This window comes from Barbatula barbatula, assembly GCF_947034865.1.
Source record: "Barbatula barbatula genome assembly, chromosome: 8".
Taxonomy (NCBI): Eukaryota; Metazoa; Chordata; class Actinopteri; order Cypriniformes; family Nemacheilidae; genus Barbatula; species Barbatula barbatula.
The window spans coordinates 19437819-19456229 of NC_136771.1; the positions used below are offsets into that span (position 1 = coordinate 19437819).

General features: G+C 37.8%; 2 protein-coding genes across 4 annotated transcripts in view; both read left to right on the forward strand.

Moving 5' to 3' along the window:
• Positions 1-277: 277 nt before the first annotated feature.
• On the forward strand, positions 278-8022 carry fam114a1 (family with sequence similarity 114 member A1). 3 transcript variants are annotated; one of them, XM_079463459.1, is made up of 14 exons: positions 278-387; positions 1581-1898; positions 2011-2095; positions 3468-3649; positions 3812-3946; positions 4073-4225; positions 4782-4908; positions 5261-5346; positions 5456-5668; positions 5839-5978; positions 6053-6125; positions 6623-6676; positions 6833-7283; positions 7383-8022. In XM_079463459.1, the coding sequence occupies exons 2-13, from the start codon at positions 1587-1589 to the stop codon at positions 6956-6958; spliced, it is 1686 nt and encodes a 561-aa protein (XP_079319585.1). In that variant the 5' UTR covers positions 278-387; positions 1581-1586; the 3' UTR covers positions 6959-7283; positions 7383-8022. The 3 variants fall into 3 exon arrangements, with proteins under 3 accessions (XP_079319585.1, XP_079319583.1, XP_079319584.1); XM_079463457.1 differs by having other exon boundaries at positions 328-387; positions 4782-4947; XM_079463458.1 differs by lacking the exon at positions 7383-8022 and having other exon boundaries at positions 328-387; positions 4782-4947; positions 6833-7327.
• Positions 8023-14875: 6853 nt separating this feature from the next.
• The window catches only part of klhl5 (kelch-like family member 5), a 42655-nt gene continuing 39119 nt past the window's right edge, over positions 14876-18411 (forward strand). The window contains exon 1 of the mRNA XM_079462481.1: positions 14876-15185. The gene's annotated coding sequence lies outside the window, so the exon portion shown is untranslated. The remainder of the gene's footprint in view (positions 15186-18411) is intronic.

Genomic DNA, 18411 nt, shown 5'->3' on the forward strand with positions numbered 1-18411 from the left:
AATAAAACATATGTAGTTATGTTGCTTCACACATTTTTCTTTTTTTCACTTTTCAAACGTCACATTATATTTTATTACCCAGGTAAATTTCAATTCCAACTCAATGCATCCTCAAAAAGTCGAGATCAAGCCCATCTACTCATCTCATCATCAAACTGATCATACTGTATGTGACAATGCAGTGGTCAACAGCTGTGCAGGAGACTGCATCATGTTTTAATACCTGCAAGAGGCCACTGGAATCTTAACCTGTTTATTTTCCCATAGTCCAGAGTGGCAAAAGTTGAGGTGACGTCATCCGCAACTGCTGATCTCGGCCCCGCTGCCGACGTGGCGCGAGCTCGAGCGGAAGGGTTGAGCTTGCGCGAGCGACTGTCAGCTGAACTGGTAAGATGGAGAATCCCATGAATTCACTTTATTTCACATAAACACACAGAGAACTTTCTATAGTCGTGTGTATGCATTTGACACGTGCGCTGTTTCATTTACGCTTTTAGCTCCTTTTATAAGCTACATTCTCTGTTTCTCGCTTTTCTTATTTTTCCCGATGTTGTACAAACTAACTTTTCTTAACACCCTTGAATATCTAAAAAAACATGATCCTTACAATAAATAAGTCACGTTGTGATATCATGTAAAGAAAGAATGCTTTTACGTTTCAAACAGTTGCTCAATGGGCGTTTGGGTTTAACTTCATGCACTCCGAACTTAAACAGATATTTTAAACTGTATGCGTATTATTGTTTAGTAAAATTAACGTTTAATGTTACACTTTCAGACTATCTAGTCTGTCTGCGACGCCTATTTGAGTTATTCCATATTCATCTAGAGAATGTCTGTTTACAAATCAAAGTTTTTTTAGGACCTGTACATGTAGATAATAATCGCTAGATGGCGCAACAATGCAGCTTAACCTGATGCGCTTGGAGATGCGGCACCATTCAGTGACAGCGCTGTGTGTGTGTGTGCACAAGGGATACTGTATTCACTGATGCTAGATATCACAGTGTCTTCATTGTACTAAACGTTTGAATATTGCTCTAGTGCAAGACTGGAAGCAGAAAGAGCTTGACATTCCTCTGTCAAAAAAAAAGAACTACAAGAATGCAAACTATGAATTTCACGATCATAATTCAGAAGCTCCTTTAGCAGAACTGTACAGTGTTTATGTACTGAATGCGTTTATTATTAGTTCCACATTATTGTATTGAATTTGATTGTGTACATCCGTTACATAACATTCACTAAGGATTTTATTTACTTGGGTTCGACAGGAATTCTGTCTCCTAGAACATACCCGAAATGTTCTGTATGCGCAACCACAAGCCAATTTATTTGGGCACGTTTAAGAAATGAGTCTGTAAGCATCATATTATACAATGTGACTGTAGAGCAATGTTGTTTTTGTCTGTCATTGACTCGTTGATCAATTGCCACCTGCTTTGCAAACCGTAGTCAGCGCTCAGTTGGCCCTGTGTTTAGTCTGCAGTTTTTTTTGACAGCCAATCGGAGTCCATCATGGCCAACTGATTACGCAGGACGTCAATAAACATTGTTTATTTATCTACCTTTTTAATCAGAGCACCATGTCGCACGACGAGCCGGAAGAAGACCTCACTACACAACCTCCCTCCCTCCACCAGACGTCCACCGATGAATCTGCCCCCATTGCTCCTGTGAACACAGATGAGCTCCCATCTTTATCACAGCTCTCACTGTACACGTCACCCTCTGAGCCAACCGATGAGGCACTAGAAGAACACAGTAATACAGCCAGAGATGTTGAAGAGAGGGAGTTACACCCTCCAGAGGATAAAACTGAGGGTCTGGTCACCGAATGTGTGGATTCTGTGAGTTTGGATCCGGACGTTACACAGGAAGAAGCACAAGGAACAGAGGTTAATGGTTATGAGCTGGGTTTTGTCGTGATAGCTTGTGGCGTTTTGCATAATGTATAAATGATAAGGCAGCCTAATGGTAACACTAATCTGATTTTGTGTGTGTTATCAGCTACAGGATGAGTCTAAATCTAAAGGTTGGGGTAGCTGGGGCTCGTGGGGGAAGTCACTTCTGACCACTGCCACGTCCACTGTGGGTAAGTCACCATAGCAACCTGACTCTACAGATTGGTTGCCATAGTAATTATCACAGTTTATACACCCTGTTAGAAACCATACACTAAGAAAAATCTTTAGATATTACAGAAAAACTGTCAAGAAAACACGTAAACAGATTTGTAGTTGTACGGTAGCAAAATGTTATGCATTGCAACAAATTTGATAACATTTTGTGTGTTTAATGGCAAAGTCTTATATTTTCTTAGCTGTGTATTTCATTAACTTAGGCAATGTAGGCCCAAATTTGCAGTGAAAAACACAAGCCACGCCCACTTTTTAAAGTGGCGATGGGCTAGTTGCACAAGATGGCGCCGGTGAGCGTCTTGCCACTACACGGCAGACTAATTTCCAGTCGAAGTTGTTTTGGCTTAACAAAGTACTCTGCAATGTGATCAAGAGGATCTGTTACATCGCTTATATATTACTTTCTTCGCCAGAAATCCTCCTTTTCCCATACAGTTTTAAATGAGTCTGCCGACTCTGGCATCCCAGAACCTCACTGGCACCATCTTGTGCAATAGCGAATCCCTTTTAAATCAGAAACGTAAAAACGATCGCAACTTCCGGTTCACAGGGACGTAAAGATTTTCAGTGTATATTTGACGTTTTTTTGTACAGTTAACTAAATAAGAGGTTTTCACCTTGGAATTTTTACATTATTATTCAGTTAAAATTATTTTTTTACAGTGTAGACAACGATTATTCGTTCTTAGCACTTTTCTGCCCCCTAACACAACAGATTCGTTTCAGCTTATCAGTCCAGTGACCTTTGACTTGAATTGGTTGTGAAGTTAGATTTACACTGGGCAGCATTTGCACAGTTTAGGATTTTTAGCAAAAATTTGATCTTGTTTGTGTGCATGAAAATAGCCAAAACAGTTAAAATTGGAACTTTTCCCTAGTGGCTTTGGGACACATTCAGTGATTCTAAATCCGTACGCAGGCTTTGTTAATGCTGCACAGGTTCAGTTGATCTATAGGTCTGACTTTTTGTTATTCTGCACATATTACAAGTCCAATTGTTTAGAGAGTTAGTACCTACAGTATTTATATATCTCAATGACGCAAGCATCACCTTGCCACGATATGTAGCTTGAGTGGTGCATGAGACAATATCATTCACATGCTTTGTTCGTACAGCTCAGTAAAAAGTCTGTAATACCCAAAGAGTCTTTTGTTCTGTCTGAACCATTTCAAATATCAACATCATTTCACCTGTGTCTGATTCTTGGATCACTGGTATTATTAGATCGTCCCTTTTGTCAGAATATCTCATTTTTGCACATGTTTACTGTATAAATGCATCTCTCAAGAGTGCACTTCTGTTTTTCTATCTTTGACTGTTCTCAGGTCAGGGGTTAAGCTCAGTGAAAGAGAAAGCAGGTGTGGCGTTCCGAATGCGTCAGACGTCATCGTGTGAGGAGGCAGAGGAGACCCACGAGTGTCCCGAGACGCTGACGGCACAACATGATCATCCGGAGGAGATGCACAGAGGAGTGCTGTCGACCATCACCAGTGCAGTTCAGAACACTGTGAGTCTGCACATCTTCGACACATAGAGGTCACTGCAGTTGAAAAAGCCATTACCCGTGTATCGGCATAGTTCCACATTTACCGCTACATGGGTTTATACTACACTAATGCATGGATGTGTAAAAGATAGTTAGTTCTTCATTTCTTTATCTCTCCTATAGGGCAAATCTGTAATAACAGGAGGTCTTGATGCTCTAGAGTTTATTGGCAAGAAGACCATGAATGTCTTGGCAGAGAGTGACCCAGGCTTTAAAAAGACCAAAATACTGATTCAGAGAACTGCTTCTCTCTCGCAGGTAACAATTTCATAAAATCATATTTCACACCATGATTAAATATAATAGTCCTTATAAATCTAGACCTTCTATGAAACAAAAATATATGGCAATATACTGGAAAATATATGTGTGTGTTTGCTGTAGATGTTGAAAGAAGCAAAGGAAAAAGAGAGAGAGAGACTGAGCACTCAGATGGTCACAGAACCCACCGCTCACTATGGGACCTTGTTTGATGACTACCAAGGCTTATCTCATCTAGAGGCGCTGGAGATCCTTTCCAATGAGAGTGAGGGGAGGGTTAGTATCTTACACCCACACACTCACACATTGATACATATCGCTGTAGTTTCTGATTTAAGACAACTTTATGTCACCAAAAAGGAGTCTCTGCCTATGCCTGTAATCACTTCTATCACTATTTTTAATCAAGCAATGAAAAATGTACTGTCAACTGGCCATTATGGCAAAATAAAAGTCATCAGATTTTTTAAACATTATGCCACTTATTGTACAGCTACTAAATTCAGGTCTAGGGGGGACATTCCCCCCAGATATTTCCGGGCCCCCTCCAAAAATATCCAGCTGACAATTCAAATGTACTTTTTTTATTTGCATTATCTATGAAATAATTTAATCACAGAAAAATGCTAAAATGATGCATGCGATGAGCTATGGTTATATATCTGCGCCCCAGTCGAGCCCGCCTACTAGCGGGCTTCCTTAAATGAAAAGAAATGAGCATAATATATTATAGTCAATTATACAGTTTAAGGTGACTATACATGACTATACAAATGGATTTTTATCCAAACGCTGCAACTGACCAACCAATGTTTTGATATCTTCGTCTCAGGTTCAGACCTTCTTGTCCTCTTTGGAAGGGGAAGAGTTTGAGGTTCTAAAAAAGGAGCTGATTGAGATTAAGGAGGTTTTTATCGCTCACGAAGAGGAGGAAGGCAATGCCTGCTCAGAGGAAAACGGTGATCTTTATTCACAAATTCAGTGTTCCACTCCTCTCTGTGAGTCTCCATACGACCAAACCAGATCCAAATGAACAGTCCGGTGTGAACAAATCTGGACCACAATCAAGTGCATGAATATTTATATTGGTCTTGTTCGTAATCTAATGTTGAAATCTTAGTTTTTGAGTACACTGATGAATTCTAGTTGAAATAAACCCTCTATCATAAAATGTAACAAATCGCAAATCCAATATTATGAACAAACATTAATTTGACCTCACAGATGTGATTCATACAGAGCGGCATAAATATTTCAGTCTTCCTCATTTGAGCCCTCGAGCATTAAATTGATGTGTTGTGTGTGTTTCAGCTGCTGACGGAGAGGAGTTTGTCAGCGTTCTTACTGAGCTACTCTTTGAGCTGCACATTGCTGCAACTCCAGACAAACTGAACAAAGTACAGCCACACATACGCCGTCGCATGCTATCTTCACTCTGTCCAACAAACAAACACACTGATATACACACACGCTCACTGATCAACTGTATGGTGCTTTTCCCCGCAGGCGCGTATTAAAGCTCATGACTGGGTCAGAGAGGTGGAGCCGTCGAGAGAAGTCAAGAATGTTACGGATGAATTGAAGGAGGAGAACTCTGGTCCAGAAAAGGAGATGAAAGAGAAAGGAGAAGAGGGAGAGAAAGACGGGAAAATGGAGAGTGAGGAGAGTATGAAAGAGGAGGAGAGAAATGTAAGGGTTGGAAAATCAGATGCTGTTGAGGTGAGGTGGAATTTAACTTTCATTTGAAACAAAAAGTGTGAACATCCGATTAAAAGACATTTGATTTCATGACAGTTATATTAATATTGATATGTTTTGTTCCTTTTAGTCTTCCGTATTTTCAGTCTTCTACATTGTAAATATTATATTCCATTTTCATATTTTTGCAGAAGGTGTATCTGTCATCGGTTGGCAGTCTTGCCGAGGTGACCGCTCGTAGTATAGAGCAGCTACACAAAGTCGCTGAGCTAATTTTGCACGGTCAGGATCTGGAGAAACCAGCCTGCCAACAAGCAAAAATTCTGGTCAGGTGAGTCTCTCATAGTCCTCTGCTATTTCCATAGGATGTCCTTTTGTAAGCTGCTAATTCTTGTGTATGATCAGGTTAACCTGTGCCATGTGTAAGGAGGTCGGCTGCTTGGCTCGGAAATTCTCAGACACACTCCTGGCTCTAGGGGTGAGTATTACCGACAAGATCCTGGTCAATTTGTGCTGTTCTATAGACTATAGTTCTATAGACTGCTCTATAAACTGTTTACATTATATCCAATTTATGTTCATATTAATTTCTATTATTATTTGACTGCATCAAATTTTTTATTAAATAAACAATTTGTTGAATTTTGATGTATGTTAATTTTATTAAATAATCAGTTTGTTGAATGGGTGCTGTAAATTTGATGCATTTAAAGAAACCGTATGGGACCATCTAGTCCACCGTCTAGTGGTTGAGCTTGGTATCTCCGCTAAATTCATAAATATCGGAGAGACACCTTTAGCCAAGGATTGGTTTCTTTTGCTTGTTATCATAAATAATCTACAGACTATTTGCGAATGCGAACCGGAAGTTAAGGGGAGTTCACAAACACGCGCATGCTCAGTAATGTTTGTTTATGTTGTTGCTTTGAAACCATCTATACATATACTAGTTTAAACCTACATTCTTCATTTTAGAGTCACAGGAAAGCAGAAGAAGTAAATCCTCTGGTGGACAGCGTGACACTGGAGGTAATAGTTTTCATTATTCATTAATGCTGAAGGTTCACCATGCGTTGCTTACTAATGAGGGACGGTCATGACAGATGTGAGGATAATGATAACGGTTATTGTTATGGTAACGATGACCCTTCATCAATGCATTGTGCACATGTTTTATTTCCCAAGGGTTCTAATAGCGCTGGCTACATCCACAATGCTTTCCAGCTGCTGTTGCCCATTCTCCAGGTGTCACAGATCCAGACCAGCAGAACCACTGTCAGGCCAAACCCGGAACCAACAACCACAGAATAGTGTCCTCGTTCTGTATGTGTCCTTGTGTGTTTGTATGTGTGTGTGTACTGTACTGCTTCGGTATGAGAGCTTAAACCAAAAAGTGCAATTCTAGTCTATGTATAGACTCCTAGATAAAAATAATTTAATTCTAACTTTTTTAGGGTGCTGCTTGTCTGATATTTCTCTTGACACATCTGTTATTTTTTTAAGTTACCTTATAATGAAGGCTCATTAATCACCTTTTGTATTGACGGATCAGATCTGGACGTTTAACTGTTACAAATCTAAATTAAGTCTCTTTTGATATCTGGTTTATTTGGAATAAAATGAACAAAGAAATTATGTAATATAAATAATATGAAGTATTAAAAGACCCAAAGTGCTCAGAGATGTGTGTTTGTCATTCACTTATTTATATGTTTTATATATATTTACATTTTAGTTTACATTGGACACATTTGACAGAAAATATAATTGTAATGTTTTTTAGGATCTTTCATCTAAAGTACATACCTGTAGTGAAAACAATTTAAATAATTTATCCATATCATTAAATCGCTTTAGTTATTTAAATAGTAAATCATTGTTTGACTCTTTGTGATTTCATGGCTAACTTGTAAGCAGTCAGGCGGTATATTGTTTTTCAAGGTGAAAAGTGCTTTATGAGAGCATAAATCTCCCCCGCAAGCATTAGAATGGTGTCATATAATTAGAAATTCACATTAGTGTAGTCATACTGCTTGCTAAATGGCTTTTAGAGATATACACACGCTACAGTTTTTTAGATGAATTCCAAAATTAGCCACTAAATGAAGCTTTTATCAGCGCGTGAAATTCAATTTACGTGATGTGATCTGATAAGACGTCCTTTGCCAGATGTTGTTATATGCAAATGTGTTTTTTCTCTGTATCTAAAAGGTGTCTTACACATCATGAAGTCAAAATAAAACTGAAATGTCTCATTACTGAATAACTGAAGGTTTGGTGTAAAGGTATAGAACGATTGTGACCTTGTATAATAACATGATGTTGTGGAAGGTGGCATTCGCAAATTCATGCAGTAATAAATATGGTTTCTCTTTTGTAAAGTTTCTCTCTTGAAGGGTTAAGCTCTCCATCTGTTTCATGACAGGAGCAAGACGGATTGCTACGGCGATGCAGGTGAGTTGTAAATGAAAAAAAAATGAAGGGAGCACTAAACAGAGTACAGAAAAGGGCCTGAAACATTATGAAAAGAAAGCACTTGCATATTAAAGCAGGAGATCAAACTAAATATTTATATTGGGGACTTTCAATATAAATATACAATACATGTCAGTAACCTCATATTAACATTGTTTTTACAATTTAGAGATGTTAATATTACAAACATACTTAAATAGAAATACCAATAGAAAACAAAAAAGACAATGCATATCATTACAAACATTCAATGTATTCAAGTGATTAAAAAATTAAAAATCTGTCATCATTAACCCCCTCCCCCTTTTGTCATTTCTAACCTTGATGAATTTCTTCTGCAGAACACAAAAGAAGATATTTTGATGAAAAGTTGGTAACCGAACAGCACTGGCCCTCATTCACTTCTATTGTATGGACACAAAACCAATGCAAGTGAGTGGGGGCCTGTTAACAACATTCTTCAAAATATCTTCTTTTGTGTTCTGCAGAAAAAAAGTCATACAGATTGGAAATAACACAAAGGTTAGTGAATTATTGCAGAATTACAGCTATTTACTTGGCAATTGTGGTTTTACAGAGTTGCAGAAATAAAAAATACAGAAATAGACTAACAATTCGGACATAAGTCAGATATAAAAATGTAGTTTTACTTTACCAATAAAATTATTTTACTGCATTTTCTGGTGACCAATAGCTGCCGTTAAATTACAATTGTTTTACTGGATTTATTTACAGTGTGAGCAATAGTCGATCATTGTATAATCATTGATAATGTAAAAAAATTTGCAATATTAAAACAAACAACGTATATATGTGTATATATATATATATATATATATATATATATACATATAAACACACTGTGTATATATATATATATATATATATATATATATACACAGTACCTCGCAGAAGTGAGTATATATCTTCATGTGACACTGACAACACTAAATTGTAGAAAAGTGTCATTTCTTCAAGGTAGTGAGTGTACAGCTTGCACTGTATATATCAGATCTTGCAGACAACAAATCCTTTAAAAATGTTGAGATGATCAAAACCAATTTGACTTTTTTGTGGAACAAAATTATATTTTACAATTGTTAGTGACTTACAGCCTTAGTCTCTTTTCACCGTCCTGGTATGGAAAGCAGCATCAAATCCCTTGTATTCCACAGAAGAAAATTATTTTTTCAAATTTTATGAGGGTCAATTTTCACTCTTAGGAGAACTATCTTTTAAGCCCACTGGATGATGCTGATAAGGGGCTTTGAGCTGAGAACACTTCACATCCCACCTTGGGTCCTGATGAGAACCTTTGTCATCTCCTGTACCTGCTAAACCCAGTTTTATTGGCAGCAGGAAAGTCCTTCAGGTTCAAATCAGAAACATTTACACTGTCACATATTTACGAACAGCGTTCTGCCAAGTGCTTTCCTTCTTTCTTTCGAAATAACACAAACCAGGAAGACAGACGGGAAGTAGTTTGTACATATAGTGACGCCCAAAGGGAGGAGAGATGCCTAAACGTGGGGTACACGTTTAAAATTGTTTTAAATTTAAAGTGAAATACAAAGTGTATTTGTATTTATAGGTTCAGTGTGTCATGTTTTGGAGGATCTATTGACATAATGGCAATATAATATACATAACAATGTGTTCAGAGGTGTATAAAGATCTTACATAATGAAGTGTTTTTATTGCCTTAGAACGAGCTATTTCTATCTACAAACCCTGCGGGTCCCCTCACATGAATTCGCCATGTTATTGCAGTAACCCTAAACGGACAAAATGCTCTACAGAGCGCGTTGCGTAAATACCTTGCAAAGAAGCAAAAATGTGATGACAACTTAATCCTGTGCAGCCACCACAGTGCTTTCAACGGGAGGGTTGAACGGTGGAGTGTGCAGTTGGTTGCAATTCTCTATGCCATTAAATTTCAGACACTGGATCTTCAAGGGACAAGAAATTGTCAAGTAAAAAGGTGGCACGATTAAAAAAAAAAGCATAACAGGATAGTTATATCTTATATGATAAGGACGGATTTAAACTATTCAACTCTAATGGTAAATGTATCTTTCTTTTTTCAGAAGTACCACAGATTCACTTTAGATTAGATTAGATTCAACTTTATTGTCATTACACATATACAAGTACAGTGTAACGAAATGTAGTTTAGGTCTAACCAGAAGTGCAGTTAGCAAGTGCAGGATATACAGTTAGAATAAATACAGAATACAATAGTGAGAATATAATACAGTGGGCATGGACTATAAAAATATTTTGCAGTAGGTGTGTTCTATGAAAATATGACAGTAGGTATATACTATTAACAATATATACAGATGACTATGTACTATGAACATTAATGTACAGGTGGATATGAACAGATAATAATTTAGACTAAAATAGTGCAAGTGACTTAGGTATGCATAAATTATTGACATTGGCTATTAGTTATTGCAGTGCAATAGGTGAGTTAATGCAGTTGTTGAAGTTGATGCAGTTATTAAAGTTACGGTGCAGTATATGAGTTCATACGGTGCAGTATATGAGTTAATGCAGTTATTAAAGTTACGGTGCAGTATATGAGTTAATGCAGTTATTAAAGTTACGGTGCAGTATATGAGTTAATGCAGTTATTAAAGTTACGGTGCAGTATATGAGTTAATGCAGTTATTAAAGTTAAGGTGCAGTATATGAGTTAATGCAGTTAATAAGGTTACAGAGCAGTAGATTAGTTAATGCAGTTACTGAAGTTACAGTGCAATTGATGAGTAGATGCAGTTAATAGAGTTACCGTACAGTTGTTTAGTTAATGCAGTTATTGAAGTTATAGTGCAATTGATGAGTAGATGCAGTTAATAGAGTTACCGTACAGTTGTTTAGTTAATGCAGTTATTGAAGTTACAGTGCAGTAGATGAGTAGATGCAGTTAATAGAGTTACCGTACAGTTGTTTAGTTAATGCAGTTATTGAAGTTATAGTGCAATTGATGAGTAGATGCAGTTAATAGAGTTACCATACAGTTGTTTAGTTAATGCAGTTATTGAAGTTACAGTGCAGTAGATGACTAGATGCAGTTAATAGAATTACAGTGCAGTAGATAGGTTAATGCAGTTATGGAAGTGGTCCATTAGTGCAAATGAGCATTCAGTTAAATATTCCGGGTTTCTCTGCGAACCCGTTGATCCTTGTACACCTGGAGATGTTTTACTAAAAAATGCATATTTGAAAATGTATTCTTGCGAAAATGTCAGGGGTGAAATGTACAGTTTGTACCGTTAAAAGTCATCATGGCTATAAACTGTGATCATGCATTTCTCCTTTGTGTATATATACTCTACATTTTTTATCCTCTATGAACAAGCAGGAGAACATGTGATGGTGGTGCTAACACTAAAGGCAGACAATCACTCAGAATAGAACATTAGTGTGTTTATTAACCACACTGACCTGTACACTGGACCTCAGAACCCCCAGAGACTCTTCTACTGCTACCTCCCTCCAAACAGAAGCAAATGTCCTGATATGAACACAAAAGAAAACAGTCCTGCGAGACCTGACGTCTCCACTTTAAAAACCACTACTTTTGCAAAACCGGTCACCTCTTCACTCAAAAGAGAAATGAGTTCCACTGAAAAGCTAAACTGCCAGTTGCCCAGCAGCGGTTACCTCTTTCACTAACCGGAAAACAATCAGACAGCAAGATCTGCTGCTTTTCCAAGGACACCGACGAGAATTGGTAAGAATCCTATTGAAACTTCTGTTTTTTATCTCTCCATCTTCTCATGACGTACAATGAATATCTATTGAGCTTCACCATACTTTACAAGGTCAACTAGCAAATAGATGGTGCAAGTGTGATGTATTGTTATGTGTTCTAACATAACATTTCGGCCTCGAGAACCAGTTTCTTTTCACATTCACTGAAAAAATTAAGTTTTACTTTTATTTTAATAGATTTTTCATGTATTTTTAAATACGATCAAAACCGTCAAATTACAGAAACATTGCACTAAAAACAGCAAATCATGTTAATTTATGATATTATTTTAAATTCTTACTGTATATTTCTGGCGCCCCAGCTGCCGTAATTTTTTTATGGGATTTTTGGTTACAGTCTATTTTTGAAACACAGTCGAAAACTGTCAAATAGAAAATACTGCTAATTAACAAGACGTAAAACCATGTAATTTTACAGAAAAAATGATATTTTACGGAATATTTTTGCTGAGAAAATTTCTGCGAGACATTTTCAGTTTTTAATAAATAAGCGCTGCACTTTTAGTATTTCCCAAAAAGATATAATTTTTCGTTTTGGGACAAAGGTACAGACATGTGTGATGTGTGTGTTTTTTTTACATCTAGTTTGTTAAACATTGATGAACAGGATTGAGGCGTCTGAAAAATGTTCTAAAATGGAAACTTATGTAAACCTGAAACACATCCCAATATTTTTATTAAAAAAACAGATATGAGAGATACATTTTTTCTCTCTCTTTATGAACATTTTTAAATGTACTGCTTTTTGGGGAGATGGTTGGAGGGATCTGCACCATGCATTATTAAATTCTGTAGACAAAGCAATAATCCTGAACATTATTACAAGTTCTGGTATAGGTTTGTCATGGGAAAATCTTCTGCCTAGCATTTTGCTACTCACTCACGTCTGACCTTCCGTCCTCATAAATTTCCTCTGAAGGAGAGTTGAGACTGTCTTTTATCCTGTCTATTGATTCAGCCATGGAAGGAGAAAACAGGTCCTTGTAATTCAACCTAACCTTTGATAAATATATTATAGAAATACATCAACTCAGTCTGCTAAGAGTCAGACTCACCAAAACCACAAATCCCATCAGACAGGGTCATTTCAGTTATTGCAAGTATAAAATGAACTAGCCAAAACAATAAAATAGTGTAAAATCTGACTACACGTTGTAATTTTTTGTGTTCTGGATTTTATATATCATTGAAAATTGTATTTATAACCTTTTATATTTTGTTTCTCTATTAATTTCTTCTGTTGGTCATAGACAACACTGACTCTGGTTATAGTGGCCCTAACAAGTGTTGGCTGCTTAGTCAAGAACAAGAACACTATGTTTACCATAGTGAGTATGTTTTTTTACAAAATAAACCTTTTATCATAAATAAAAGCCCTTGAAGTGAAAAGTGATTTCAAATGTGTAATTAATAAATACTAAGAATGCATCAAACATTGCTTGAATTCATCATCATTTGTCTAATTGTGGCCTTTTTTTGGGAAGTCTCATTTGTTGACGGTTTCAGCCAAGGACTGTCAATTCAAAGAGCTCAGCGGGCAAAGAGGAAATTGTAAGAGACACTAGCAAGCTTTGATGTTCTCAGAGGTTATCTGTTCTCTGGCTGATGTCTTTCTCTTTAAGTGACGAGAAGCGTACCTGACGCCTTTGTCACAGTATGCAGTGTGGATGGTAAACAAATGTATATGTTATTTATTTTTTAAGACAAATGTTTTTTTTGTAAAGTTACTGTATTGCTTATGCCACAGAGACATATTTTATGAATGCATTTTGAATAGAAGTGTAAGCTTATCTATGAGATTACAGGTAATAATAATATATTCTTTTAAAAAACACATCAATGCCAAACTGTACCTTTGGAGAATAAAAACACATCTGACACAACTGAATAATGATAAAATCCAAGTTCAAATAAAAGCCAGAAAAGCTAAAGATGATCTATGTGCATGTGTGTATCTGTGTCATTAGATAAAGACTGTAATGATGGTGAGGAAGAGGAGAAACCGAGCACAAAGCAATGTAAATAGCTCCAGGGTATGTATTGGCTTCGCAAAAATTATTTAAATAATACGAATGAACAAGATTTTCTCTTCACAATTGTAGTCATTTATTAGTTTGGACAATACAGCCTCTGGGTTTAAAAGCCAAAACAGCCAAGCATGGAGGGTCTTATGTGTTTAGAATATTAAACACAGCATTAGTGAACTTTAAACATGCTGTGAAGTGAAAAGAAGATTATGGCTTTAAAAAGATGTCCACATTGATTTCTTGATTCCACAGTTGATGCAAGTCTGATGACGGTAGATTCTTAATATGTTGCAGCAGTGCTGGTTCCTATCTAGTATTAGTCTTTGAATGTTGCAAACTATGCCACATTGATGATGACACAAGCTAAAGATTGCATCTTTGATGGCAGTTTGTTGCTTGAGGCAGAATGAATGAACCAAAGATGGCCTCCTGGCTAAAACAATTCATGTTGCCATAGCTGTTGTGTATTGTGCATGATAAAGTCGTAATAATATACTGTTCTCATCATTTTCACTAACTCATTCATATTTTCATTCTTATCTTAATCAGACTGCTGCAGTACTCACTCCCTGTGAGTACACGGCTGTGCTTCACTGATAAAAACTGTTTCATATAAACAAAACACATTACAAACAGTGTTTTTGGGATGTCGATCTTGATTTAATTGTTAAATAGTTTCAATAAAGTCAGATATGATATGAACACAGGGCTGTATAACTTCTATAGCCTACCGATTTGCATATAAAATAACATTATTACGTAATTCCAGCTATTTAATGCTATAGACCTATTATATAGCATGATATTGGAAAACAAAGCAATGTATTTACAATAAGCAGATTCGCGAGAAATCTTTTTTTTCCCATCACTTTTTCCCATCGTGTTTGATCTGCAGCATAGAGAGGTTACCAAGCACTATTAATGTTGCCAGATTGACGCTTTTATTGTGAAAACGTGGGAAGCAGACAGACATCAGATTCGTGCAGCAAAGTTGTTACGTTATAGATGAAGTGTGCGGTCGGAGTGTTTTTACGTTTTTGACATAAAAGAAAGTGCAGCTGCTTTATCGAAAGTCATTCAGGTTTCAGGAAAAACTCTGTGAAACTTCCTTGCAGTCCTGGATTTGTTAAGACCCAAAAACCAAACACCGATGTATTCCACGCCTTTCAAAGAATCACGCGCTCTGTCTACAGACCGTTCAGCTACAGAATGAGCATAAAACACCTGAACTACGAATAACGCAACCAACACAGGTAAGAGCAATGCGAGGTTCTTTGGGTCGACAGCGTGAATCCCGTGTAGTTTTATCAAGAGAAGTACAGAGCTGTCAGCTCGCAGACTTATGCGGTTAAAGGGAAATGAATCAGCCCAAAAAGCTGTGTTTAAGTGCGGACTCGTTTAACAGGAAAGCACGGGGTTCAAACTGGCCTGCGAGCTCCGAGAGTTGTGACAGAAAGTATAGAACAGTTAGTTGATATAAAAAATATTGCGCACGGTGGTTATTTATTTTTTAAGTTCGGTAAATGTGACGCCACAGGTGACTTGTCAGTTATAAGTGCAAGTATTTTGATATGAAATAAATCTGGGTCATTATAAAAAAAGATATTATATTATCTGATCCATTATCGTGAGGTTGTTACAGCGCGCGCGTAGTTGAAGAACTCATGACGCAGCGTCACAGCTTCAAGCAAACGTACACACGCATCCCTTCTGAACCCTAAACGTGGTTTTATTTAAAAGTGTAGTAACTGTTTTGGCGGATTTACTATTTGTATTGCCATAGATTCTCTACGGAAACCATGGTTAAACTGGGGTTATAATGGTGAGAGACAATTTCACACAGCTTACGTGCATTTAAATGATTTTAGATTTCAAATGAGGAAAGACGCAGTCAAATCTATTTTAAGTTTGTCCCTTCTCACCATTAAGTTCCATTAAACAAAAAGTCTGTTTTGAAACAGTGTTGCAAAATGTCATTCTGTGGTTCTACACAGTTCTTCAGCCATGATGAGGTAACAAGCATGAAACAACAGATACTTGTTTGTATCGTGAGTCAAAATAATAACATACTCTTACCGTTTCTGGCAAACTTTTCCGAAAGGAAGTAGTTTCCTACAAACACTTGAATTTATAATTGTATTTTCATTTTGCTTAAGTAGCTTACTATTTCAGGATCATTTGTTATGGACTGTTCTTTTTTTTCTGTGGGCCTCGAACACGGATTCTTTTTAAAGAATCTTTACCTAGCAATTTATAGACAACATCTGTCTGTCAAAAAAACAAACAATAATGATACTTGCCCACAACACTTTACATAAGTTGTCTAAAGCCATGCAACAGCTTTGTGTGACAAATAGACCATAAAATAAAATAAAGAAATAAATGTATGACAGGATTTGATTGACATGCAGTGAAAAAGAGATGTACTGTGTATAACTAATCACAAATACTGTACACCCACAACATGCCTGGTTTCCAGTTTCATTTTCGATTGGGTACTAAGACCCAGCACTAAAAAATAACACTGTGAAAGCTGAGGCACAACATGAAAGGAGAACTGTGAAACATGTCCTTGAAATTATTTCTCAATTAAGTGATAGTGATTCTCCCACGGGGTTGTCATCCAGATTGCACCAAGATAAACAAAACAGGGCATGTTTATGCACGAAAACACACACATACTTAAAGATAGAAAAATAGCTCGTCCCACAGGTTGGATGTTATTTTGCCGTGTCACATGCAAAGATCTGGGTATATATGGATCGAGCGGTTCATTTGTACAGTAGTTAGTTATACTGCTGCTTTCCTATTCGTTTTCTACAATGGTATTGGCCAATGGTAACAGAAAATGTTTGTGTGATATGGCCTCCCTGCCAGTAGATATCAGTATAAAGTGTAAGATCACCGTCTGCCTGTTAAACAGTCTTTTGTAGCCTAGCCAGACTTTCAAACTTGCTGTAGGTATGTAGGTATGAAAGGTATGAACTTTCATAACAGGATTTAATTGGCCAAGGGCCGCCAAAGTCCTTCTTACTGCCATGTAAAAAAAACAATCACAGATTGTTATGTTCAGCATCATGTTTAAGGGTATAAATACGTAAGGGCGATGCTTATATGTTTCCCGGATATATCCTCCTGAAGAGTTTCTGATTTTGTATTCCTCATGCATCAGTTGACCTGACTAGCCACACAAACATTACTTTCTGCCCCTTAAAAATATAAGATTGAAAAAAAACACCTGTTGGTCTTCACTTCAGAATCAGCACCCCAAGGACTGAACCCTCAACCTTTTGGCTGCCAGTCCAGATAATTGTACCACTAAGCCCTCATCACTCATACAGAACCTCATGTGACAGCACCATCTCCTTGCTTAATGAGCTGAACACCTTCTTTGCTCGCTTTGAGTCACCAAACAGCACCGCTGCACAGAAGACCTCACCTCCTCCTGGAGACCAGGTGATGACGCTGTCCCCTGACAGATCCCTAAGAAGGATCAATGCATGAAAAGCTGGCAACATTCGAGGCCCCTTGCTGAGAGACTGTGCAGTAGAACTCACTGATTTCTTCACAGACATTTTAAACATCTCGCTGAGTCAGGCTGTTGTCCCCGCATGCTTCAAAACTACCACCATCATTCCAGTCCAAAATAATTAATCTCCATCCTGCTTCAATGACTACCGCCCAGTTGCACTTACTCCTATTATCATGAAGTGCTTTGAACATCTAGTCATGCACAACAGTCTGTCCCCCTCACTGGACCCCTTCCAGTTTGCATATCGGGGCCAAGCGCTCGACCGATGATGCCATCGCCACTGCCCTCCACACTGCACTCACTCATCTGGACATAAAAGACTCATCCGTCAGAATGCTGTTCATAGACTTCAGTTCAGCATTCAACAATCATACCTCAACAGCTCACTCACAAATTGGTCCAGCTGGGACTAAACACTTCGCTGTGCAACTGGCTGTTGGATTTCCTGACGGGAAGACCTCAGGCGGCTGTACGGGTTGGCAGAAACACATCCAGAACCATCACAGTGAACACCGGGGCCCCCCAATGATTTGTGCTTAGCCCCGTCCTCTACACCCTGCTGACCCACAACTGCATGCCGTCACAGGGCTCCAACCTCTTCATCAAGTTTGCGGATGACACGACTGTGGTGGGTCTCATTAGCTATAGAGATGAGGCAAACTACAGAAGCAAGGTGAGCCACCTGGCCAGGGGGTGCAGTGACAATAATCTCTCTCTGAATGTGGAAAAGATCAATGATATTGTTGATGACTCTGTGAGCAGCACCTAGTTCCTGGGGGTGCACCTCACTGAGGATCTCTCCTGGACTAACAACACTGCAGCACTGGCCAAGAAAGCACAGCAGCATCTCTACTTACCTACTAACCTGTCGCATCTGAAAAGCCAAGTGTGATCCCACTCACCCAACACACAGCTTCTTCAGGCTGCTGCCATCAGGGAGGAGACCT

Bases quoted from the DNA above. Each gene is read 5' to 3' on its own strand.
- fam114a1 (XM_079463457.1), top strand. From the start codon at position 1,587: ATGTCGCACGACGAGCCGGAAGAAGACCTCACTACACAACCTCCCTCC. The intron at 2,096-3,467 runs GTAAGTCACCAT...GACTGTTCTCAG, and splicing joins CACTGCCACGTCCACTGTGG to GTCAGGGGTTAAGCTCAGTG. The intron at 3,650-3,811 runs GTGAGTCTGCAC...TCTCTCCTATAG, and splicing joins CCAGTGCAGTTCAGAACACT to GGCAAATCTGTAATAACAGG.